General features: G+C 39.0%; 1 protein-coding gene across 1 annotated transcript in view; it reads right to left on the bottom strand.

Annotated features, from left to right (window-relative positions):
* Nucleotides 1-13853: 13853 nt before the first annotated feature.
* Nucleotides 13854-27695, bottom strand: part of NKAIN3 (sodium/potassium transporting ATPase interacting 3) — a gene marked incomplete at both ends in the record, with an annotated part of 308984 nt that continues 295142 nt past the window's right edge. The window contains one exon of the mRNA XM_084202196.1: nt 13854-13925. Within this exon, the coding sequence (XP_084058322.1) occupies nt 13854-13925 (72 nt within the window). The remainder of the gene's footprint in view (nt 13926-27695) is intronic.

Consider the following 27695-nt stretch of genomic DNA (forward strand, 5'->3'; position numbering starts at 1 on the left):
ATACATGACATATTAGAACACGTGACATTTGGAGGAAAGGATTTCTATGTACTGAAGAAAGTTCACATCATCCATTCACAACAGAACATTAATTTTGTCCTTAAAAAGTAGGTTACAGGACTGGAGAGATTCTTCTTATCACTGAGTGATTCTGGATTTTCCCAGCTTCCCACCTTCCTAGGAATGAAAGACTGCTTCTGAAACTTGCTACTATCATCCTTTATGGCATGATATTTGCTCCATGCGTTTGTATCTTTACTTGTCTCATAAAAAGTGAACCAAGGACCTTCAGGAGAGTGTCTGTGTTCATGTGTTCACAGGGTGCAAGCCAGAGAGGGAAGGAGCTGCCAACCTGCTCCTCAAGCAGAGACTGCAGTGGGAGCAGCAAACCAGGCAGCCTTAAGAGAAGATGGGAAGAACTTGGCAGGCCAAGCAGAACACCTGCAAATCAAGAAGCCAGAGACTTGGCTGAGACTCAAATGGTCCTCCAAATACACAGACATAGAAAACAATGAAGGAAATGCTATAAGCCTTTCATTTCTGTTCTGTATGATGCAGTAACTTTGAATTTTTCCATTTAAAAAGCATGCTAGTTTATAAATCAATTAATTCTGCCTTTTATGAGTTTTGTGTTGTGGTATTTTGGGGACGTTTTCTAGAAAGGAAATCATGCACATCCACTTCAAAGGTCTGGCTGACTAAAGTTCTGTCACATTGAGCCCATGTTGCAATTTTTCTTTCCTTTACAACTCTTTTTTATTTGCTTTAAAATCTGCTTAACATGCCTGCCAGTAAATGCCTTTTGCTGCCAGTCAGGGAAGTCTCCTTCTTCCCTGGCCCCTCCTTTATTAGTAGCTGACTTTGCTGGGATCCAGGTACAGAGCTACCATCTTTACTTCAAAAGACTTTGTATCTTGACCTGGCTACAGATGCTAAAACTTGTACTTCCAATAGGTCAGTTGTCAGCCTTTTCAAGAGTACTGATCTGATGCTATTTTCCACTTTATGACATCAAACCCATTAACACTATTTAACATTCACTATTTAACATTTTTTTCCATTTTAGATGAGGCCATTTCCATTTCCTCATCCTCCTTTTCATTTATCATCCTGCCTTTGCCCTCATGATTACTGTTGTAATAAAACAGCCATGACTCCATTTTCTTCATGCAGAAAAAGCCCCATCTTTATTGTATAGGTCATATTTTATAGAATTATCAGAAGGTATTGTGTCAGATCTTATTGATTTTATTGGCTGACAATACATTCACACTTAGTTCATCGGTCAGTACATGGTATTTTGCATATCCATCAAACTTCTGTATTTTTAGTTAGCTTATATTTTTTTTTACTGATTCTCATGAGACAGAGCTTATTGATTACACAGGTGCACTTATTTTTCACCCTAGAAATAGATTGTTGTTTTAGCAGGTGCTCATTCCCAAGATTATTTTCACATGGGAACTTGTAAACTACTGAGCTGCACTCAGAAGTGACAGGCCAGCTATTAATTTAGCAGACCAAGCCCTAATTTTATGAGGCATTTCTTTTATAATTCCTCTACCTGTCTTCAACAGACTATGAGTGACATTCTGAGTAGAAATCCTGCCTCACCACATGATATGGGCTCCTCTGTGTGGGGCATTGCATGCGTTCCCCACCCTGCATCTCCACTGCGCTCACAGCTACACCTCCTTTAGGGGTGGTCTGCTTCAATCCTTCAGGTGGCAGACCCCAAAGCTCTCTACCACAAACCTCCCAGGGTTTTAGTGTCTTTAGCTCCAAACTACCTTTTTTCCTCTGCTAAGCAGGCAATGTTTCCTCCAGCACTGATGGAGCCCTCCTCTCATCCCGGCAGGACATCCCTCCCAGCAGAAGCCTGTGGTCCTACTGTGCCTTCTCTGAATGAAAGCCTACAGACTGCAAATGGAAGTGGATAAATCCCTTCAGTGATCTCCAAGTTCTCAATATCCTCCTTTTAATTTTTCATCTCTGTGAATGAATACGAATCAACAAACTCTAGTCTTCTGTTTCTTCTTGCTTTTAGTTTTTCAAAATGAGGAAGTCAGCAAAATAATCTTTTGCTTATCAGAATCAGGAGGTGAGCATTTTCCAACCCCAGTAAATGTGCTACCAAGTTCTTCTTCAGAATATATGACCACAGACCATTTTAGAGCCATTGTGGATATATCTGCTAGGTTTACCTACTTAATCTCATCCAAGTGCATCCATGAGCACCCATTTGCCTCTCTGTGTTTCTCTGCAAATGAGGAAATCCATTGCTCCTCATATTTTTATTGATTTTTTTCTTGCTCTATCTTCACATTCAAGTCAACTTTCTCATCTCTTAATATTGCTTTTGGTATTACTATCTCTGTTACCAACTCAGATTAGCTCCTTAACACCCCAAAACATAAAATGACTACTTTTCCAGCTTTGAAAATAGAACTGAGAAGGTAGAGTATTATAAAATGGGAGTTTACAACAACCAGCGGTCTTCTCATATATGATGGAGTGAAAAAAGAAATATCACATGTGTTAGCAAAAATGATGGCTAGGAAAATGGTTTTCTCATTGTTAGAAAGTGGCATCATTTCACATTAGGGGAAAGATGAATGTCTGCAGTAGAGTCTGTAACAGGATTAACACTCACTTTGAAGCCACCAGTGAATCAATCTGCTAATGAAAAAGAAAGATAATGCCATACTGCCCTCAATAAAAAAAATCTTCCTGAAGAAAGATAAAGTAAAAATACACTTTTCAGAAAATCTTTTAACTCCAAAATTTCAGTCCTCCAAATCAACAGATTTTCATTATTAAGGAGGAAAAGAGAATGAGTAGAAATCAATGCCAAGGAATAAAGGAATCAAAGCCGTCATATAAATGGTGAGAGTCACATGCCACAATTTTGCTGTGTCTAGTCTGTGATATTGAGAAAAACACAGATGAGCTGAGATTAAATTTCTGCTAGCAAAACCAACGGTATATTTACTGATTCAAGGCAAAAAAATGTCAAATGAAGTTCAAAATGAGTCCAGCTGTGACCCAAAGCACAGAGCACTGGTAGGAGAAAGACTTTTTATGATACAGAGTTAATAAAGCACATCAGCAATACATACTAAATGCAAATATAGTGTAAATATAGTGTAGACTTTTTAAAAAACAGCTTTTCTAGGAGCAGGAAATATATTTTATTTGACCAACTAGCCCAGCTGGAAAACCAAAACAGCTATATCTCCTGATTTATTAAGACAACACCTCTTGCTCGAAATCTTGCTTATCTGAATCCATTAAGGCTGTTGAAATAGCACAACTGAAAAATCAAAAAGGGACAACATATAAACAACAAGTCAAAGTTTAAAACAGGAGGAATTAAAAAAGGTTGAAGTTGTGATGACATCAGAAACACAGTAAGGAGAACTAAAGAAGAGGTAAGAATTTCACAGGATAAAGGAAAGTGTTCACCAGCCATCACACAAATTATTTTCAATATTTTGACCACAAATTATTCTGAGTTGGAGGGCACTCACAAGAATCATTGGGTCCAGCTCTTAAGTGAATGGCCCATACAGGAATCAAACCCTCAACCTTGGTGTTAATTAGCACCATGCTCTAATTGACCTAATAATTTCTCCTTTCTCATGCTCTTTGACTATGGTTCTTCTAAGTAATTTTGTGATACTTCATTTTCAAGGGTATTTCTCTTGCTTTGATCTTGTCAGTAAACATTGTTTATCCCTTTCTCTTCCAAGCAAAACCAACAATTTTTCTTGGTGGAAAATGCTGCTTGCCTTTAGATTTATGAGATTTGGACCTGAGATTTTCAAAGATGGTGGATAATTAATTTTTGTCCAACTTTTTTCAGTTTTGCCACATTTTGAGAAAGTATGCATTACCAAATAAAATTATCTTCAAAATTTACCTGACTATGACCTGAAATTCATGGCTTGGTTCAATGTACTTCACTGACTGCTGGTTAGTCATCTCCTTTTAAATTTATAATACCCACTTTTCTAGGTAGTTTGAATGTCCTCTAAGGCTACAATGCATGATTACATACATTGGAAACCATTACATAAAAAGAGACCCATATTGTATGATTTTTGTCATGGATACTCCCTTAAAACAAGAAACTAGCAGCTTTGGCTTTTCTACTGCTGTATTTCAAAGCTTAGTGCTGCTAGAATTGTGAACAAACCTTATCTTCAGGAAAAATTAGTGGCAGTCTCTCAACTCAGGCAGTATGCATGGATCTGTTTTACTTTTGAGGCTATTATCTGTAAAGAAGAAGGGAGGACTTTTCTTTCTTCTGAGAAGCCTCACCATCTCCCTTGCAGGCCAGGCATGAGCATAAAGGAAAAGACACTGAGAACTCTAACCCCTAAAACTGCTAATTCATCTGCTAGTCTGTTTGGTCTGTCAAACGGGTGGAGTTACACATCAAATCAGGAAAGCTGTGGGTACAGTTGTCTCAATGAACATGTCTTAACCATTCCTTGCTCCCTGAATTCCCAGATTCCTTTTCAGCATAAAATGAAGACAGTTTACAGCCCAGGGTAGAGCCTGACTAATCCTGTGCCCCCCTTGGCTCAGCACACCCTTTTGTTACGGGGGCACATCATTCGCTCCCGGCTGACGCAGCCCATGCCAAGGCAGCAGTTATTCCCAGACAAAGCTCTTAGACATGATTTGCTGACTGTCAAATTACCTCTCAGGCAGCACCAACAATGAAATGGACATTACTCAAGCTGAGACCCAAAAATTAGGATAACCTATCTGCATGACAGTTAAGGTTTGGGAGAGATGGTGTTTACAAAGAAGTGCGCGAGTCTGAAAAGTTTCTTTTTAAGCTCCACAAACTAAAACAGACCACAAGGCTGCTGCCATTCGGAGATGGAGAAGTAAGAGGATTGCTACTGGAAGTGGAAAATGGATTTGTAAAGAGGTTTCATTTTAATGGAACAGCTGGATGAAAGGTACAGACAGGAATGGGCACCAATTAGGCCTGTATGTGATGTTGAGCGGAAAGCTCAAGAGAGCAACGCTGGATGCTGGAGTAAGATTGATTTAACAATAGATGCAATTTAAGTGAAAAGGTTAAGGTGCTGGCAACTGGGGGTTGGGATAGCATCCATTTAAAGACAGATTTAATTTTAACAGAAAGGCCAAGGAGGTGGAAGGTGGAGACTAAAACAAAATCAATATTTAGTTAGGTTAGTAGAAATCAAATGAGCCAGTTTAAAAAAAAGGGCATACTGAATATTTGTGAGTAAGGAAGCAATGCATGGATCTAAGAACTATTGAGGAATTCTCATTAAATGATATAACCCCTAAAATCAGAATTATTATTCCATTTTAATAAGAATATTATTTACTAAATAAAAAAATCTTAAGGGAATGTATGATCTCCAGTTTAAAGAAAACTGCATGGTTATAAGTATATTCCTACTTAAAGATAATTCTCTTCTATCACAAAATCACAGACTTCTTGGGGTTGGAAGTGACCTCTGAAGACTGTGAAGTCCAAACAACCTGCTGTAGGTTCACCAATAGCGACCTGCTGTAGGTGTACCTACAGCAGGTGCTATTGGTGAATAGCTACAGAAAGAGACTCCAGGGCCTCTCTGGGCAGCCTGTTCCAGTGCCCTGCTTCCCTTAAATAAAGGCTTCTTTTTCCCTCATACTCAGGTGGAGCTGCCTGTGTTTGAGTTTGCACCCCATGTCCTGTCACAGGGGTCCACCAACAAGAGTCTGGCCCCATCCTCTTGACACCCACCCTTGAGGTATCTGTATGCATTGATAAGTTCTCCTCTCATCTCTTCTCCAGACTGAAAAGGACTAAACACCTCCCTCGACCTGCTGGCAATGCCATTCCTAATGCAGCCCAGGACACCTTTGGCCTCTTGGCCACTGGGCACTGCTGGCTCATGGACAGATGCTGTCCACCAGGACCCCCAGGTCCTTCTCTGCACAGCTGCTTTCCAGCATACAGCCCTCAGCCTGCGCTGGTGCAAGGGGTTAATCTTCCCCAGGTGCAGGACCTGGCATTTGCCTTTGTTGAATTTGTACACAGTTGCACAGATGTGTGTATGCGTATGCATATATATATATATATATATATATATATATATATATATATATATATATATATATATATATATATATATTTTATATGTGATATGGCATATAATATTCATAGAATCCCTGAATCATAGCATAATTTGGTTTAGAAGAAATCTTTTAAGACCATCTAGTCCAATTCCCCTGCACTGAACAGGAACATCTTCATCTAGATCAAGCTGCTGGCCTTCAATTTTGTTTCTAGTGATGAGGCACCTGGCACTTCTCTGCACAACCTCTTCCAGTGTTTCCCCACCCTCATTGTAAAAAATTCTTTCATGTATCTAGTCTGAATGTTCTGAATCAATGGTGGAAATGCCTAACATTAATTGTATTTGTAAAACAAATTAATCAGGTAATAGTGAATTAGCCTTTAAAACTGTCTAGCTATCAGTCTGGAAATCAATTCAAACTTAGGGGGTGTCTGTATAAACCTGTGTTTGAACCAAAATATATATATATTTTCAACTACATACCCATCCATATGGATATACATACCCACCTACACACATATATACATATATTTACATGTAGATATTTATCAAAACAGGTAAAATTGTCTCATGATGATATAATACCATTCTGACACATATCTGTGTTCAGAAAACTGTGTTAGTGCTTTCAGAAGATAGTACATAAAATCTATTTTGCTTTCCTTAGAGATATTCCTAAATACTTTACCTGTGCTCCTGAAGTCTCATTTAAATGACTACATATAATATATGTGCATGTTTCTACAGTCAGAATCCAGAACTGTGGATGGAAGCTAGTGATTGCAGCTCTGCAGTGCTGATGCTCACACAATTCATTGGTATAACAGAGATCTTTAAAAAATATTAAATTGAACTCTTCCTCAACTTTAAAAAAGAAATAATTACTGGACAATTCCAACTTGATCAAAATTACCAGGTATCATTTCAATGTATGAAGCAGAGGAGAATATACCTCACCCACTGAGCTGTCTTTAGTGCTAGATACAGCTGGCTCTGGGCACTTGGGATTTTGTCCCTCACAAAAAAAACATTTCAAAACTGTACTGTGACTTAATCATGACTGCTGTGACCTGCTAATATTCTAGAGAATATCCAATAATATTATGTTTGCTAAAGTGACTGAGGTGATTCTTTTCTGCTGAATTTCAAGAAGAAATTTCTGACTTGTGCTTAAGGGAGGAATTGTGGGAATGCACTGGAGGTACTCTTACTATTTGACTGATTTATCCCCTTCCTTAATGAAAAATCAATGAGCTGCTGGCTTGCATGCAGATGCATTGACTATTACCTCCATATCTATTCAAGCAACCCAACATTACGAAATTAATTCTTTAGTGAAGATAGACTAAAATATTTTACTGAATTGGTTTAGAAACTCAGACTACACTTCATTTAGATGATGCCATTTCCTCATGCTTTGTCTGCACCCTCTCTGGACAAACCTTACGTGTTGGATCCCACACGAAACGTGGTAGTTTCAAGCAGGTAACTTCTGCTGCTGCTAGAAATACTCCACAGTTAAGACTCCTCTTTCTGTACACTTTGACCATCTATTATTTAAAGACAATCTATTAGAACAGTGTTCTGCAACGCTCAATGGAGAATACAACTGGAAATGAAGACCATTTTGCACATTTTGCTAGGGGAATGTAAAAACAGACAGTTGCATGAGTATCTTTTTTCAGATTTGCTTTCCTGTAAGAGATTACTCATCCATGGTTTTTCAGCAGAAAAAAAGAAGGGCGATCACGTCTTTGCTGCAATTTTTTGCCAATAGCCTACCTAGAATCAAGATTTTTTCCCCCTAGTATTTGCATTTATATTGTTTAATTGCTTTTGTTTTACACCACCTCAAAGATTTTACCCTTGGTTGTGTGCATTTTATCTATGCATATGTTTCCATAGGAACTAGAATAAATGCTTTCTTGGGCAATGTATGATAACTGAATGTAAAAAAAAAAAAGAAAAAAGAAACAAAAATAAATTGAAAGAGTATGTAGAGGTAATTTAAATAGTATAACATTCCTGCAGTATTTCTTGCTTTATTAAAAGCTTCAGAATTCATTGTGTTAGTTTAGTGTAGGAATGAGCATGCATTTTCAGGTAATTCACACACTAAGGCTAGTGATAAATAAAGAGGACATCAGTAGGACTGTAGGACCATACAGTGTTGTTAAACCATAAAGTCTTGTTAGTTTTATCCTTTATAGTTCCACTACAGGAGAAAGTGGAGTCAGGTATAAGTAGGGTAGTAGATGAGTCTGCATCTAATCAACAAACTCCAGCTGGACAGACCTCAGAGCCCACAGAAACTGCAACCCGACATTTATCTCCATTAAATGTCTGGTGGGGCTGTCCTGGGCCACAGCTGAAGGAAGCCCCCTGGATATGCCTGGCGACATTTCTGGTCACACCACAACCTCTCCTTCAGTTCATGGTAGGCATCTGCACGATGATCCCAGAGGCTGCTGGCAGGGAATGAGCCTCCCTGAAAACCACCTTTGAGGACAGGTATGCTGGACACCTCATCTCTGCATGAGGCCACTTTTTATTCTTAGAAAACTGTTCAGCTGAACTACAGAATATATCTGGTTATGAACCCACTGCTATCCTATGCCTAGCAATAATGTATACCTGGCAAAAATACCCAATCCTGTTGCTTTTCCAAAACAGATGAATCAGAATTCTGGGGTTTTGGGTTTCTTGTCCAGATGAACTGAAAGATGGAAACTGCTTTCAAGCCTTCCAAAAATGACAGTAATCACCCTCATTTTCCAGAAACACAAAAGTCAGGAGTATGCTATCAACATATAGTGCTGTTTCTCTGCCAAGCAGTAAAGCTTATTATAATTTTAAATGTCTGTGTCAAGCATCCTCATCAACTGATCAGGAACAACACATTTTGTTTCAGGTTTAAAGGTGAGAGTGGTGAGTGCTAAAGCCCAGAGATCACCTGTGCAGCAGTTTGACAAGATTTGTTAAGTCCTCATTTTCAAGGAGATAATTTAGGACAGTTGTTGACTGAGGATGTTTGATTCTTGTATTGCCCAAGAGAAGAGTAGTGCAGAATTCTCCTTCTTGGTGGTCTTTGATATTAAACAGTTCATCACAAAAATTCTTTTCTCAGAATTTAGATGGACTCAACTGCATGTACAATTGCAATTGCAATAATTGGGAACCCATTACTATTAATTGCAATGATTGCAATTAATAGTAGTGAGTTCCCAAAATAGTAGTGGGTTCCATAGTTAAGGGAACTCGGATAATTATATATAAGGTAATTAGATATTTTTAATATTAGCTATTGCTACATAGTTGTTTATTCACTTTGCAAAAAATAGCATATTTATAGGAAATTTATCATTGCTGGACCTACTATGTAACTATAAATATTAAATTAAATGCGGTATAAAATTCTTTATCTCTTGTTTGATTACTGAGAACAGATGCTCAATGGTGTGTATGAATGCAATGCCATATGTCAGATAAGGCAATGCAGTAGTTTTTCAGAGGAAGTAATAATGTACCTTGCTTTACTTAATATCTTTCTAACGATAGCATATGGAGGGTCATATTGGTACCACAATATGGGGAAACTTGTAATTTGTAAAAACAAATTCATCTTCCTCTCTGTTCTGAAAGCACAGCTGAGCTGTGAACACAACTAGCACAGAGGACAGGCAAAAAAGAATATTTTTTTTGTTTATTAATTTTGTCCTTGTGTTTTAATTTAGGGGATAAATCTTCATGGTGAATGGAAGTCCTTTCCTTTATTTTTGCTCATGCACAAAAGAAGTTTAAGTTTCATTGGATTGGCCTTTTGGCATTTCAGCCTCATTTGTACAAAGATGCTGAAATCCAACTGTAGTTTTGTGGCAAACCTTCCCCTCTGATTTCACTGCTATTTCTTTATGCAATTTGTTTGCAAATCAGTTTCCACTCCACAAAATTCCACAAAATCCAGTACAGTACAGAACTATCACTCCTGACATGTGTCAGTGTCACATTTATGAACTAGTATTTAGCATTAGTAGTGCTAACAACTGTTTCTCAAAGAAACTATTTAGAAGTTTAATCATGATTTTAGCAAAAGTATTTTGCCTAGTTTCCAGACTCCACTGAATTAAAACAGTAACTCTGATAAGGTGGAAATCAGTCTCTGAGTTCATTTTTAGGAGAAAATGATTCACAAACAGGAAAGTGACAGGCTTTTATGATCACAGATTTCACAAATTCTACGCCTTCAAAAGGGCTTATAGAGATTGATAGATCTACAAAGAAAGAAATGAAAAAATGAAGGGAAGAGATATAAATAGACTTTTTCATTAGGATGAATGATGGAAGGTAATAACCTCACTACCATAGTATGCCTTTTACATGTCGCTTTTTTTTTTCATTCCTTTTGACCTGCTACCATCTTCCTTCTAAGTAAAAGTTAACTACAGTATGAAATGTAGGTAGGGTGAGCAATAGCTGGAAATAAATGTTTCCTCAAGCATTATTACTGTTCAGAAAAGTGTCCATCAGCTGAAATGTCAGGCTCCAAATCCATTTAAGCACTGCACAGAGGCTAAACAGGCAGCTATTATTAATTTTTAAGTCTGCTTGATGGGTTTTAGACCAAGAACTGGGGTTAACTCAATGCACTAAATATTGCAGAGTATATTTAATTAGGGAGGCTTTGACACTCAGACGGCTGAGGATTTATTCTGTGCAAACTACTGCTTAAAATATGATGGAATAGCTGCATCTACCTAAGAAAAAGATCTGCTGCATCGTATTTAAATGCATTAAATTGGTCTTAATTGCAGGTTTTTGGACTTTTTTCCTAATATAAACAGTCTGCTTTCAATATGTTTTGAAGCACCATTGTGCTTACATCTAGAATAATTTTCTGTTCATTATGCTGCAAGTTAGCAATGTGAATTTCTCCAGAATAAGTCCTGTTCTTCTCAGCTAATCATCAAACCCTTTCTTACTGTGCCTTAAACAGACATTTCTTTATTCAAAACATATCTGTGGGATTCCTATGAAGGGGTTAACACTTGTCTATAATGTATTTATCTGTAAGCATAGAGGGCTCTAAAACACAAATGGGCACTAAGACACAAAGTGAGATATTAAAGGGCTGTTTATTTGCTTTTGATCCAATTCAGAATCTTAGAAGACAATAAAAAAGTAGCAAGTCAGAAATTACTTCTTTCCAATGATTGTAAAATCTCCTAGCTGCATCTATGCCACTTCTTTGCTCCTCTTTTTCTGTCCTTTGTGCACTGCTCTGGCCCCTGCCCCAGGTCATTCTCTGCCAACAAAGAAAACCTATTCACACAAGAGTATAGAAGATCAAATGCAAAGATACAAGTGAAATGGGAAATTTGTCCATTCCTAACAAAGGACATTACCCCATATTTTCCAAGACAAGTGAGGTGATCTTCACTTGTTAACAGTAGAACAAATTGTCATTGACAGTTCTGAAAGACAAGCAGAAATTAAATACAGACCCCTGAGTCAGTTGAGGAGAATGGGAACTGGGTTAGTTCAACATACTGGATCACCTCAGCACTTTATGTGTTTTATTGGTTGATAAATATCTTAGCTGTTCTCCATTCTCAGTGATTTAAATTTCCATCTGTATCGTGTGGCTCAAAACCCTCAAAAGACAATTAGGTGAGCCCACCATCAGAGGAAAATGAAGCAGTCCCCATCTCTTCTGAAATAGACATGTCTTCCAAGTGAACAGGGCCATTAACTCGGAAAAAACCCTCTGGAGGCCTTGAGTGTGTAAGTCACATATGGTCTGTAGCACATGACTGAAATTTCCATGAACACGGAAAGTTTCCTGGGAGTTTTGTCTTTCACACATGCCTAAAACAGGGTGTGTGAAGCACACTATAGAGGGCTAAACAGAGCCAACAGTAATATAACATACTTTTGGAAATAATGGAAGAGTCTGTCTTCCCATGTACCCATCATCTGTGCTGGCATGTGGTGTGGATGTGCGCGCACGATTCTCCTTCACAGGCTCTGCAGTTTGTGTCTTCCTCATCAGCCTGCCGGCCTCCCCCAGCACCTGATGCAGTCCCCCCTGCTCCAGGCATTTAGTACCTGTCTCATAAACAGTTTCCAGCTGTCCCTACAAGGCCCTGGTAACTGCCCTGACTCATCACAGCCACAGGGGCAGGAGCAGTGTCTGGGTTCACTGAGCAAAGGCTGTGTTTGTGCATCCCAAACCACCCAGCCATGGTGCTGCTGTGCCATCTGCTGATGCCCTGTGTTACCAGTTTCTGCCTAAATGGCAGTTTCCAGCTCTCCTAGGAAGCATTTCCTGGGCTTTTTCTCCTCAAGCCCTACATTTTCTTTATGTTTTTTCCCCAAGTGTTCATATTTCTCCTTTGCAGCATCCATCTTTATCCAGGCTTCTTTTGCCTTTCCACACTACAACATGTGCACACCGTGCTTATGCCTTACCACTCAATTTTATCTCAGGATCTCTTTGATATATTTTCTTCTTAATAAAAACCTTTAAATGAAAGTGTTAAAATAGATTTGATACTAATGTCTGTTGCATTATGATGGAGAACTGAACATTGTATAATTTGTAGCTATAGAAAAAATATTTTGTTTATACTCCTTCACACTGCTTTCAATGAAACAATTTGCTTTTCCATCACAGACATGAATTACTTGAATTATGTTTTTAATAAGATTTTCCAGGTATTATCAAATACCTTCCTATAAGCTAAATTTATTTTTCCTATGATATTCACCCACTAGACCTGTTCTGTGAAAAACCAGAACAACTATGTAAAGATTTATGAATAAAAATTTATAAATAAACATTTAGTTGCATGTTATTTATGCTATAACCATAAAATGCTATTGACATTAGTTCTTTTTTCCCCCTAAAGAGAGCTATTTTATTGTTCACCTCCTCATAAATAAGAACTAATTTAAATGATCACATGTTGTTCCTTTTTTTCTTGTATTCGTTCCTCTGCTCATCCAATATTTTTCCATTCTCTCTACTGCTTTTACCAATGGGTCCCAGTCATGTGGGTACGGTGACATCCTCAGACAATTCTAACAACCACTTTTCACACAGCATCCTACCAAAATGTTCAGCATATTCAGATTTTTCCAATACTCTCTTTATGACTTTTTGAGAAATACTTTCTTAAGGTGTGCACATTTTCAAACTTTTGGAACAACATGAGTACATATATAAGGGTTTCATTGACAAAAGCAAGTCAAGAGTATGGGGTCAGCATCTTAAATACATGGTCTAGGTGCTTGTAAGCATAGATCAGGTTTGCCTAATTATTGATCAGAGGGATACTGCACGCTGCAAATGGCCTGGTCTGTCCTCTGCATTAATTTTACTGCTGATAGAGATGTCATTTGGAAAAACGGATTAAGAGGCTTCAGGAGCTTTGATTCAAATGTAAATGTACATCCATAAAGACATACAGATCTATATATATGCAACATGGATCACATACTTTTCACCTCTGTGACTGGCTCATGTAAGAGGTTCTCAAATCTCCATGAAGAAGTTCAGAAATTGCAATCCCACCTTGATAAGTTGTTAGTACCTAAATACGTATGTCTTTAAGCATATTTGCTTGTGTACGTGAATCCCAGATTCTGCCATTTTTCAAACTTTGTTCTTTGCCTTGGTGGCTTAATGCAAGACTAAGTTTCAGCCCAGGTACCTTGGCTCCAGAGATGGTGAGGTGTGTATCAGTACTTACAGCTGTCCTCCTCCTCCATGAAAATACTGATCACGTAACAGGCATACACAAATCCAATCAGCTGTGTGAAAAGAGGAAAAGCCATCATTAGAACCCATTGAACACACAAAGCTGTTACTACAATGATATATACAACTAAATTTTAAAGATATTTACTTCTATTTCAGTGCAAAGGGTCACAAACAATTAAATTAATTTCCTCTCTTCTGCTCATGTTGAATAACTTATATTTTATATATAAATATGCATTTTTATAGTTCAAAATATCTTCCCAGTCTCACTGGGATCAGTGTTGATGAATACTACTATTGAGTAATATTGGTGGAAAACATCTATACCCTGACATTCAGCTGTTATTTACATTTCTTTGTTCTTCAATACCTCTGCTGTCACACGGCTTTTCCCACATGAATGTTGGCCTCTATGCACTTCCTATGCTTACTAAAATGCCAAAATATTTGTTGACTGCTACAGAATTAAGTCATAGTAACACTCTTATGGAATCCACAAGAGATGTCTTTTGGTGCTACATAAAGTGTCCCAGTGAAGAACTGTTAGGCCAAATTTCAAATTGAAAGGTGAATTTTCATGATGCAACTGAACAGTAAAACTGGGCTGTGATTCATTGACATCAGGAAACACCTTATTTCATGTAATTCATGTTAACTGTGCAGGAAATGGACAGTATCATTTCCCCAAAGAACAACAACAGTCAAACCCTGCCATTATTTTAACAGCAGCACTCACAGATCCTTAACCCAGATCCGTGTAACTTGTGCCACCAAGAGGAAGGGATTAAGATCTTCAGGATCAAGAAATAGAAACTCCACTTTCTCCTTATCCATATAGACAAAATGTTTTCTTATGATCATGACCAAAGACTAAGAAAATCCCACTGGGCAAGGAAACCTATTAAACTGCACGGCCAGACAGGTCCAATCTTGAGAAAATATTGTTTGTGCAGCTGTACACAATTCATGCCATCTGAAAGCCTTGAAAAGACTCTTCATGAGAGATTTCAAAAATAGCCCAGAGATTAGTTTTAAGAACACTCCTTTTTCTCTGGTCCATTCAAAAAATCTAATTAAAATAGTTATTCTAAGGATGTCACAGATCAACCATCTGAGAAAGAGGCAATTTAATAGTATCTAGACAGGTATAAGCTCCTTCAGAAACAGAAAAATCATTCCAACCTGCTTTCTGGTTGGGCTGCACCAGGAGCTTTACAAGCAGCTCCAAAAGCCTCTCTGCAGACAAAAAAGCTTGTCCACACAAGGGAATTCAGGGAAGTTAAGATGAATTAACTAAAGCTGTGAAATCAATGCACATAAGATAAAGTACATTAAATCCCTGTGTGGCCTTTCCCATTCAGAAATAAAGTGGCCCTAGTTCACTGCAGCTTAATCCTTCTCCAAGGGATTAATCTCCCCATGGAGAATTAAGCTACAGTATGCTGAAGCTGAGCTGCTTGTGAATGAGGGCTGTCACAGCACTGTGCCACAGTCCTGTCAGAGCTTCCTCTCCAGGGCATTCACCTCACTGCTGTTTTCACAAAGTGACTTTAATCCAACTTTTCTCTCATTCTGAGCAGATAGAGTATCAGCAGCTTCCTGACTGCTTTTTGGTGCCCAGTTTGCTGTGTGGTATTGCCTCAGCCTCTCTCAGGTGAGCAGCACTTTGCTGCACTGACACTCTGAGCCAGCTAAATGCAAACCAGCTCTGGAGGAGGTGCTCACTGGAGGATGGCCAGGATGGATCCATGCCTGAGCTGCCCATCTCCATGTGCCTGGTGCCATGGAGCAGGATATGGGACCCACAGGCACTGCAGGGCTCACTTTACCTGCTGAGAATTGTGTGAGCACTCCAGCTCCTGCTATTAATGACATGGATCTTATGGATCAGCTGCCAGCACATCCAGGGCCAGCAGTGGCTTACAGACTCCTTGACAGATTAAGCACATTTTTTCCTTAAACTTCACAGTTTAGAGCAGCTTTCAGGCATGATAATTAAAACAATACAATATAAAGGCTTCCAAGACACCAAAGGACAAATCATACCTGGGATGCAGTGCTTGTGCCACCTGAAGGTTACATATAATTTAAAAATATTGCATTAATACCACAGAAAAACCAGAACACAGGTGATTTTTCATAAAAGGATGTCACCTGTTTATTTACAATGTTTCCTGATCACCATTTATGTTGTGCAATTCGACTGCATAAGTCACTTGGGTTTGTTTCTTTTTCTTAAACATGACTAAGATGTTTTGAAGATTAAAACTGCTGAACAAATAATGAACATGATAGGCATTAATTGTAGTAAAGGCTGTGAGTTAAGTGTTTGTGAAGGAAGATCAAATATTAGAATTATTTACTCTTTCCCCATGATGTATTTTTTTTTCTTATTAGTAGTATTCTGTATTAAATTAACTTTATTTTTATAAATACATTTTACTTCTCTATATCCATGCATATTATATAAGATATATCTCTGTAAGTGCTTCCAGCAGATTTCTCAAATGTCTAAGATGTTGGACAAGCGGATAAAGCACAGCAAGACTTCTACTCTGGCAAGTAATAAACGACCTGACACAGAGAAAGCATAGGGAAAAGTGCTCAAAAAAGTCTTCCAAAAAATGTGGGTCATGAAAAACCTGAGTTTCAACAGTCCTAAGAGTTTACATCCTGCTCTTTTAGTAGACCTTCTCCTTAATCTTTTCCCACTCTCTTTAATGTTTGAAACACACTTTGCCTAATCTGTGACCTTCTTGCAGCATCAGCAGCCTTTCTCTACTTCTCAGAAATATATTTCTTTATATTCCTCAGCATTAGAAATCACTGCTAGCTGTTGTATTTATGATGTAATTTGTTTAAAACACACCATTTCCCCCATCTGTTTAGTTATTAAAACCAGGAGAAATGAAAACCAGTATATATGTGCCCTCTTTCAATTTTGTGGTCTTTTCAATGGGAAAAAAAAGATGAGGTGATTAAGTATAGCCCTCCATAATCCAACAATATCTTTCTTTAGTTAAAAGTCAGAATGCATTTTTCTGAAAGAATAAAACAACCAGGAGAGAAAAAAGAGCCCTTTAGCATCAATTGTCAGTATGGCCGCTCGAGGGGTCAGCGATGCTTGGCTTGTAACTAACAAACAAATAGCTATACCTGGGTAACTGGTATCTACAGCACCATCAACAAGAAGAGATAAAGTGGGAACATACCCTTTGACAGATGAGACTTGTTTCCACATCCTTAAACAGAGTTACAGCCAACACTGTGTGAATATTTTTGTAAATGAATCAATTAAAACCTCTTATTTTGCGTTATTGATGGACATGCTAATAAAATATTTATTCCAACAAATTGCTTTTGGTATCTTGATTAACACAGCTGCTGTTTAATTAATAGTGTTATGCTCATGTGAACCCATCTAGCCACCAGGCTAATTGCCAATCTTGGTACCGGAAATGTTGGGGCTGTTGGCCTGGCACCAAGTGATAGACTTGAATGTGTGTTCCGTGATAACCAAAGCTATTATGATGCATTTGAGCTGGAAGAGTCTAAATTTGGTCATCTTGAGTTGCAGTAATCATTCAAAGGGACTGATGAAGGGGTTGGACAGGATGTCCAAAGCATCAAAGATCACTAGCACCTGAAAGGATAAATAGGAGACTCTGGCTTGATCCAGAGGGAAATACAGACAGCCAGGAGGCCTTGTCTTGACAACACTGAGTTCAAGGCATGGAAACAAGACTCCCTGTCTTACCTGGAGAGCCCAGGCTGGTTAAGTGTCTCAGAAGACACCTATCTGTGCTTTTATGCAGAAAATCAGGCGGGAAATTGTGGGTAAAGGCTGCTGTCCCCAGCCTTCCTCCATCTACACAGTGGTTAGGGTACAACCTTTCTCTAGAAAGAATAAGCAATACATACAATATTTCAGGGAATCACAGAAGGTTTTGTTTGGAAGGGACTTTAAAACTCTTCTGGTTCAACCTCCCTGCTGTGGTCAGGAACACCTTTCACTGGGCCAGGTTTCTCAAATTTCACCCAGCTTATCCCTGAACACTTTCAGGTATGGGGCATCCACAGTTGCTCTTGGCAACCTGTTCAAGTGCCTCACCACCCTCATTGTAAAAAATACCTTCCTTATATTCAATCTTGATCTATGCTCTTTCAATGTACAACTCTTACCCTTCGCTCTCTCGCCACAGACACGGTAAAAAGCCGCCTTTATAAATGGAAAGGCCAAAATAAAGTTTAAATAGCCCCAACTCTCTCAGCCCTCCAAATATTCTCATGGTCCTCCTAGTGGAGTAACATGAAAGCAGAGTAGAGGGGTAGAACCACCTCCCTTGACCTGCTGCCTACACCTTTTGTGATGCAGCCCAGGGTACAATTGGCTCTGTGGACTGCAAGTGCACTTTGTTGACTCATGTTAAATTTGCCATCCACCATGATCTCCAAATTCTTCTCAGCAGGGCCCCCTTCCAGCCATTCATCCCCCAGCCTGAACTGGCATTATGGATTGCCCTGAGCCAGGTACAAGATTTTGCACGTAGCCTTTTTGAAGTTCTTGTGGCTCACACGAGCCCACTACTTGAGCCTGCCAAGGTCCCTCTGGGTGGCATCTCATCCTTCAAGCCCTCCAACAGCACCACCCAGCTTGGTGCCATCAGCAAACCTGCTGGGGGCACAGGCAAGACTGCTATGTCAGTAATGAAGACAAGAAATAACACTGGTCCCACTATGGGCCCCTGAGTGATACCACTTGTTATTCAACATTGAGCCATAATTCTTTGGACTTGACCACACAGTATTTTCAGACCCATCAGAATTTTCTTACCAAAACCTTATTTCTTCAATGAGAAGTGTTGCTGAATTCTCCAAGTCATAGTGAAGGATAGGCTTAGGATGTGAGAAACAGCTGTCACCCAGGCTCTAAGTTGGTAGAGACTTCAATGTGGAGTCCACAAAGGGATTTCTTATCAGTGGAACATGGGTACATTGGTATGATGCTATTATCAAGGCTTTTGATGCATAATTTATTTTCTGCTGATATCCTTAGGTAGAAATAAAATAGTAGTAGTCTCTGTTATTTTTCTCCCATGCAGGCAGCAGATTCTCAAGAGGACCTTAATGCTTTAGTCTAACTAAAATCTCCAGGCTTAAGCTATGGACATCCGCATGAAATGTAAATGCCTAGTTTAATAGAAGTAAAATTAGATTATATAATTGTCCATCATTAAACTGAGAGGAACTATTAAAACGTGTAAGAAATTAAAAAACTAATCATTTGAGCAAATATATGCTGTGAGATATAATTGCTTTAATAAATGGATATTACTAAAATATATGCTATTAAAAATAAGAATCAAACTGAGTGCAAAAATGTATGTTTACTTGCTAATTAATGTATTTTAATAGTTGCTACTTAATGTGGATTAACCTTTCCTTAGGAAAGCAAGGACAAATGCAAAATAAAACTAGAGCGATGATTTAAATCAAGGCCATTTTCTGAAGACTGAAATACTTTTTATTAAAATTGATGATTTGGATAATTTTGATTTAAGTCTTCCTGCTTTGCTTTGTCATCATCAGCTGTGGCCTTTGAATGCACTCTCACAGTATGAGATTACTTTCCTATCAGCTTCACATACTGCAGTTGCACTGGTTCACAGTAGATATGTGAGCCTTTCCTAAATATTTAAGATTACATGGAGCAGTGCCCTGGGCTATCAGGTTAATCTTCAAGGTCAAGCAATTACACAGAGTTTTGTAGAGATCTCATTGCAACAACATGGAACCATCCACATAAACAAAATAAATGTACAGTACTCCTGGCTCCAAGAGGATGCATGTGACATTGATTTGGAAGATTTCTCCAATCTGGAAAAATGGAAACTGTGCTTCACACTGTTCCTTGTAAGCATCTAGTCCCCTCAGCTTGCCATCACACTGAAAATGTCCTTTTCTTGACTTCTTTTTTGCTGATGAGAACTGAAAATCATTACTTATTTATGTCTTGAGGTTCTTCAAAAGTGTAACTTGGCAAACACAATTCCTTTTATTCTGCAAGATATTCCACTATTGCCTAATTTCCCACAAAGACTGAGGGAATATGAACAGAGAATAAACTTTTAGAATTGAATCTTTATGCATTAAAAATTTGTAGGATACAAAGCTTGACAAGATGTCTTAAATTTAACTTATAAAATGGAAACTATGTAGCAAGAGTGAATTTACTGAGCAAAAAAGTAAAAATGCATTCAATTACAAAGCATCCTGCTTAGTACTGTCTCCTGATTAGCATTTTCACAAGAGTTAACTACTGAGGAGAAGCTGAAACATGAGTAGTTAATCTTCTTAGCTACCTATTTGCCACTAACACTTTTATTACTCTGCAGAGAGGACTGTAAAGCCCTTTTCCTCCATTAAAGACTAGAAAAGTACTAAATCAGAATGAGAGATACATAAGGGAAACAAGATATTATCCCAGTATCTGTGTGTATTCACGATTCAGCAAGATAGAAATATGACTAAGATTATCAGGCACAAAGAAATCATAACTCTACATATTTCAAGACAGTGACAAAGGAAAAAGATCCAGAGTAACAGCAGTATCTATTTGAAGCAGGATAGTAACCATTTACTACTATAGTATAGAGTTATCCAATTATGTGACTCTATACAATTATGCGCCCTATCTGCATGATTATAAACATTTTACTAGAAACATATTGTAAAACTACAGAAAATTTCAAAACTGAATGTAATTTTTAAAATTTAAGAACAGACAGTCTCAAAGGCATGTCTGCATTTTCCAGAATTGCATTATGAAATGCATAACATTTTACACTGGTAGCAGGGGGAGGCTCAACCTGAAAGTACTTAGAAATCTAAAACCATAAAAGTGCACAAACAACTGGAAGATTGTCCAGAAAACACAGCAGGAAAAGGTAGCAGCAATAGCTGAAGTACTCTATGTTGTCTGGCTTTGGTTTTTTTTCCTCTCCTTCATCTTCCTAAAATCTATTTGATTTGAGTTGAACAAAATTCAGGCTGTAGGGGTATTGTCTAACAATTTCATCAGCACAGCACAGAGCCAGTCTGGCCTGACTGTGCCATTTGCAGATGTAGTGCAGAGATCCTAGAGAGTACAACTCTGAGAGCCCTTTAAAATGTGCTAAGGATTCTAAAAATGCATGACAGGAGTTTGTAGGGACTTTTGCTGTATATCTACCATGGAGAAACAATTGAGCAGATACTAAAGTGTCTAAAATACATAGAAGTTGTTGGCTAATACTGCAGGAGACAATTCCTCTCAAATACCATCTAGCTAGAACTGGGGGCCCAGCAGCAAGCTGGAAGAGACTACTTACACCTGATAGATGCTGTGCTTTTTGAAGTTCTACCCTGTATTTGCTGTTCTCAAGTCCTTGTTCCCACTGCGTCTCTTGGGCTTTAAATTAAAAATTCTTTTGACACTCTAATTTTCCCGGGCCAAGATCAGAAACTTTGCCCTTGGTCTGGGAATTTATTTCTCCAGCAGCACAAACGTACAACCACCCTGTTACCCAGTTGTCCAAAATGACTTTACCAGTTAAGAGGGAGGACTGATGGGTTGTGTTACCACGATGTGTTCCAGTTTTGTTAGGGCTGAGAGCAAGAAGGGAAACATAATGTGTTCTTTCTCCCCTCTTGTTCTTCAGCTTAGCTATGAGTTATTCTCCCTCCTTTGTTTCTGCTGCAAGTCCTTAGAAAAAATATTTTGTGTTCTGAGATCTGAAAGATGGAAGATTCTGAGCAAACTGTGTGATCCAATCCTGTGTATAACTGCACAGGTCACAGAATTTCACCTAGGTACTCTGTAAACACTATGATAATGTCAGAGCAGCCCCCACAGACCAGGCTGGGGTACTGGTGCTCCAAGATGAGTTATGGCAACAGAAGTGATCTGGGAAACTTTGTCCTTTACTCAGAGAAGAGATTAGGAATAAACCCCATTAAGCATTAATTCTTATCTATTTGGTTGTCTGTTGTGTGATAGAGATCTAAATTTCCTAGTTGGAATGAAAAGGAAGTGTCAATATGTAAAAACACTGAACACAGTATTTAAATATGACTGGTCAGAAGAGTGTTTTATCTTGAAATATATTAATTGTTTGTTAATGATACAACTGGATACAGTGCAAGTCAAAAGTGCAAAATAAAGCCAACCTTAAATATTGAAAGTTTAAGAGTGAAACAATTGAAAGTGAAGGTGATGAAGGCAGTAAGAAAGAAGAGAAATGAGATCTACATCTGAGCAGACTTAACAAAATCACCAAAAAAGAACTGGATAAACAAGTGAGACTTTAGATCTAGCTTTTGTCCAGAGTGTAAAGAAAATAAAAGTCCTCCTAAGAACAGGGTCAAAGTTCTCATATTTAATTTAATAACTAATTAGTTTTTCAGCTGAATAACAGGAACTGAGAAAACCCTTTACATCTAATTTTTCAACAAGGAGGTGAAAAGACGACCTTCCTTCATTTCTGCCAAACCAACTTTGTGTTACTTGTTTTTATATTTTCTAAATACCTGCTTTTATCTGCATTCACCTTTACTTATCAGTGTTAAGGATAATTTCAGAGCTACTTGTAGATCACACTATATTTCCTATCTTTTGATATGAAATTCAGGTTTGATGATGTCTTGTAACCCAAAGTATTTCCTAAGGAACTCATCAGGCAATGACTTTATCTCCACCTAAGCTGCACATACCTAATGTCTGCCAGTGACTCAAGCCAATGTAAATCTCTTTGGCAAGTGACAAGGTACTTGGGAAGGTTTCTGAATCCCAGGGAAACTGATTATGCATGCAGGGGGTACAAAAGCAAACTGCTTTCAGAACAGCAGAATATTGCAAATCTTGGCCATTTTTTATGCTAATGCTCCTTTTAAAATTCTTTCACAGCTTATACTGCAATTATGAAAGATGTTCTTTGTTGACAGAATGCCAAAAGATATTTTTCCCTCCTTAGTAGATCTGAAGGCACATAATGAGAGTATTATTTCCACTTACTTCTTACAACAGACACAGAGAATGTATTTTAATTCCAACAATGCATTGAAATCTGTAAGAATGACTTCTTTTCTACTGAGTAATTTCTTTCCCTTCATGTACAATGTAAATACACATGCATGAAACAATTGTATTACCATAAGGCAGTACCCATTTAAATACAAACTGTGACATGGAAACAAAAATGCCTAGTTCAAGATTTCAGTGAATTATAACAGTCTGATCACCACTATTAGCTAAGCACCTTTATAGATATATCTTAAATACCTAATTAATAATAGCTGAGAATGAACATAATATTATCCTGGCTCCTATTAATCCATAAATATGGCTTAAAATCAAATTTTAAAAATTGCAAAGCTTTCAGTAACAACAGTTATGCCCCAGCAGTAAGTCGAGGGAGGCGATTCTCTTCCTCTGTTCTCACAAGACTGTGTCCAGCCCTGAGCCCCCAGCATAAGAAGGATATGGACCTGCTGGAGTGAAGCCAGAGGAGGCCATGAAGATGATCAGAGCCTTTCCTGTAAAGACAGGCTGAAACAGCTGGGGCTATTCAGCCTGGAAAAGAGGAGGCTCTGGGGAGACATTAGGGCACCTTCCAATGCCTGAAGCTGGCTACCAGAAAGATGCAGAGGGACTTTTTACAAGTGATAGGACAAGGGGCATGTGTGAGAGTGTTGAGGCAGGGGAGCAGATGGCCTAGAGAAGTTGTGGATGGAAGCGTTCAAGGCCAGGCTGGATGGGGCTTTGAGCAGCCTGGTCTAGCAGGAGGTGTCCATGCCTATGGCAGGGATGTTGAATCTGATGATCTTTAGGGTCCCTTCCAATCCAAACCATTCTATTATACCTCAGAGAAAAACAAAAAACAACCCAAAAAATAGACCCAAAGCCACCTCATCATACTATGCAGGAAATGCTCTATGATCCAATGAATGGAAAGTAAGAATTTAACCTCTACCCATACCAGCCTGCTCATATTATTGACCCAAGTGGAACCTTCTGAGAGGACTTGCAGGACTGGCTGACACAGAAATGCCCCTCAGAAGTAATCTGCAAAGCCTGAATGACATGCAATAGCTTAGAACAGCCATTAATCAAATCACACAGTAATAAAAGCTTTGAATAATAACCAAGAGCTGGTTAGAATTCACAAGACTGTAGAAATTCATATAAGGCAGCATGAATGAGCACAGGTTATCTGAAAACTTTTCCTATAATCTAGTGTGCAGGGCAGGGCAGAAAAGTAGCATACAGTATTTCTCTCTGTGGGTATCAATTCAAAAATATTTTTGGACATTGCATAGTTCGCTGTCCTTTTCCTATAATTATTTTGTTTAATATATGCACAGAAAATCACACCAGAAAAACCCCTTCTATGCCCACCAGACATTTCTTGCCTTTCTGGGTGTGTTTGTTGAAATACTAGAGTGATGAACAATAGCAGATGACAGAAGAGCTGGAGATATGATGACCTTTCTTGATCATCCCCTTGTTTTTCCTAATCAATTTTCATCTAACAGCATATTTGGTAGATGATCTACCCCATGTGTGCTTTTCCTTGTGTATAAATATGCCATATTTAAACCATAGAACAAATGATTCAGTATTGAGCCACAGTTGAACTGTGTTTTTTTGCCTTTGGAAGGAACAATACAATAATTAGAAACATGGCAGAATTTATGTGCTTGGCAGCAAATATAGCAGTCTCTTCACTCAGCACAAACTGTAATTACTCAATATGAGGACATGGGGACAAACATGACAGAATGGTGTAGGATGAAAGATGGTGGAAGGGGAAAGCGACGTCCTTGTTTGATCCTTCCCACTGTAGTTCTCACTATGGATAACATTGTTTAATTCATTCAAGCTGCTACCTGAATGTGCAGAGGGATGTTTGTAAACACAGACACACAGACACACACGTCCTGATAATCCTTCGTGGAAGGGTCTGCTGTGATATGTGAGAAACAAGAATACCATAAAAGCTGCAGTGTTATCAGTTTGCTCAGGTATTCCCAGCTAAACTGTGTGCTAAAAGGCTTTTGTGCAGAATTCCCACTGGGCAGAAAAGCTATCAAGAATAGCAGTGAAGCTTTGCTTTCTATCAGTGTCTAATGAATTTTCAAAGCCGCTTCTCCCGTCATGTCTGACCCACTGTGATCTCTTCTATCACATGTCCCTGGCACAGTTTATTAGATTGCAGTAGATGGTCCCTGTATATATGTTGTGCCTTCATGTCCTGCTCACTCCTCTTTCTTCTGCTTTCACTTAACACCGCACCCCACTGCTCCCTTTGCCTTCATCTGGGCCTGATTCTGCAGCCTGAAGCTCAGGGTGAATCCCAAAGCAGCATTTCCTTCCCAAGGTATCTAAGCTCAGCCTGTAATCAGGCAGCATGCAAACACACAAGCTATACTGCAGCCATTCTAGAAAGGACTTTTCTCCCACTATCAGCACAAAAAAACAGCACAAGCATCCCTTTGTGGCCAGTGAGTGTGTCCCCACATTCCCCATAGTTTGGGTGTATGGGAGGCATTTTCTTGTCTTGTCCCAGAGCCAAGTGTCAGGATGTTACAGCATATGGGAGGTAGATTTGGCCCTAACTCCTGCCATGAGGCTACTCCTGCAAAGAAATGCAAATGCAGCAAGAGAGCCTACACCTGGCAAAAGTAACTGCTCATTTGCTGCACTGAGATTGTCCTGACTGGAGACAAGCTGTACAGGGAGTGTCTTTGGACTCCCTGACTCTGGCTTATCTAGGCTGAGCTTCTGGTTACAGCAGGTAGTTTATTTCTGGGAAACAAGCTCAGATGTAATCGAGGACAGAGATGATGGTGCTTATTTGGGTCATGTTCTGGCATGAAGAGAGACTCTGAACTACCCAGACTGAAGGAGACTATGTCAGGAAGAGAAAATGTTCTCCTCCTTCTCTGTGCATCCAGAAATGGGATGCATCTTTGACAGGAAATCTTCCCCTTTACATGAGGGACACCAGATACTCAAGAACAGGTCCTCAGTCCTTGGAAGAAACCTTATTATACTTGGGGGAATGTGGCATTCACACTCTCTGAAAAAAATCCCTTCACCCAGGATTTTTCTCCTAGGAAGCTGAGAAGCCTCAGAAAAAAGGAAAACAATTTTTATCTCATTTGCTTCTCCTGTATTGTGCTCATGAGTGGAATGTGTTTGGAGATTGTTTACCCACAGGTGATTGTTTCATTGGATTCTGGTGTGAGTTGTTTTGACTCTTTAGCCAAGCTGTGTCAAGACTCTGGAAAGAGTCATGACACATTAGTATCTTTTTAGTATCTTAGTATCTTTTTAGCATTCAGTATGTGTCCTTTCTTTATTCCTTTAAATTATATAGAATTACAAAGTAATAAATTAGCCTTCTGCGAACATGGTGTCAGATGCATCATTCCTGCCTTTGTCAGGGCATTCCCTTAAATACAATAGGGGAAGTTGAAGGTATCATCAAAACAGGCACTTTTGGACATCTAGAATATGTTTCTAGGGTTCCTGTGCTCTTGGACAGGGTGTTTGAACTCTCTTTCTTTTCTTCCTTTCAGTTACAAATAAGTTTAAGCCTATTAAACCATGCTGTGCAGCTCAGACTAGCTGAATAAATACCTGGGAGGTTAAACTTTATGTCACTCTTTCCCCTGCTGAAACAATTTCCTCATAGTGTGAGCAGAAGTAGGGCTGCCTCATTTAAAGGAAACACAGGTAGGTCTATTTTAATGGCAACTCTCACAGTTCTTTGAAATGTTAACTTTTACAAAAGCCAGTTCAGACCAAAAGGAAAATAAGAGAGAGGCAGTCTGGCTTCTGTAATAAGCAAACTGGCACAAACTGTAATTATTCAATACGAGGACATGGGGACAAACATGACAGAATGGTGTAGAAGGAAAAATAATGGAAAGGGAAAGCCATGTCCCATATAAAATCCCTTTGGGGGATAATTCAGTTGATACAGAACACACCTCCGGAAATTTCTTTGACCAGATCCCTAACCACAGCTTCTCAGTAGTTACAGTAGCTGTCATGGAATAAAAACTGTTTGTCTCTTAACCTCATAGACAAGAACAGAATAGGTCTGGGATATTTCAAATGGAAGGGACCCAGAACAATCATCTAGTCCAAGTGCCTGCCCATTTCACTTGACAAAAGACTAATGCTTATTGTTAGGGGCATTTTATAAATGCATCCTACACACTGACAAACTGGGGGCATCAACCACCTCTTTGGGGAGCCTGTGTCAGTGCTGAACTACTTTCCTAGTCAAGAAATGCTTCCTAATGGCAAATCTAAACCTTCACAGTGCAGCTTTGAACCATTCCCACATGTTCTATCACAGGATATCAAAACTGAAGGAAAGATCAGCACTTGCCTGTACACTTGCCCTCCTCAGAAAGCTGGAGACAGTTATGAGTTCACCCCTCAGCCTCCTTGTCTCCAAACAAGCTGAATGTCCTTAGCTGCTCCTCATAAGGTGTCTTCCAACCCTTTCACCAGCTTTGCTGTCCTCCTCTGGGGGCATCCCAGGACCTTCACAGCCCCCTTAAACTGTGGGGCCTGAACTGCCCACAGCACTCCAGGTGGGGCCACATTGATGCAGAACACAGCGGTATAATCGTCTCATTTGACTGGCTGGTGATGCTGCATTTGACGCACCCAAGGGTGGAGTTTGCTCTCTTGGCTGCCAGGGCACACTGCTGACTCCTCCAGAGCCTGCTGCCAACCAGCCCCCCGAGAAGGATAAGGGTAT

Source organism: Fringilla coelebs (genome assembly GCF_963513975.1).
Source record: "Fringilla coelebs genome assembly, chromosome: 1".
Lineage (NCBI taxonomy): Eukaryota > Metazoa > Chordata > Aves > Passeriformes > Fringillidae > Fringilla > Fringilla coelebs.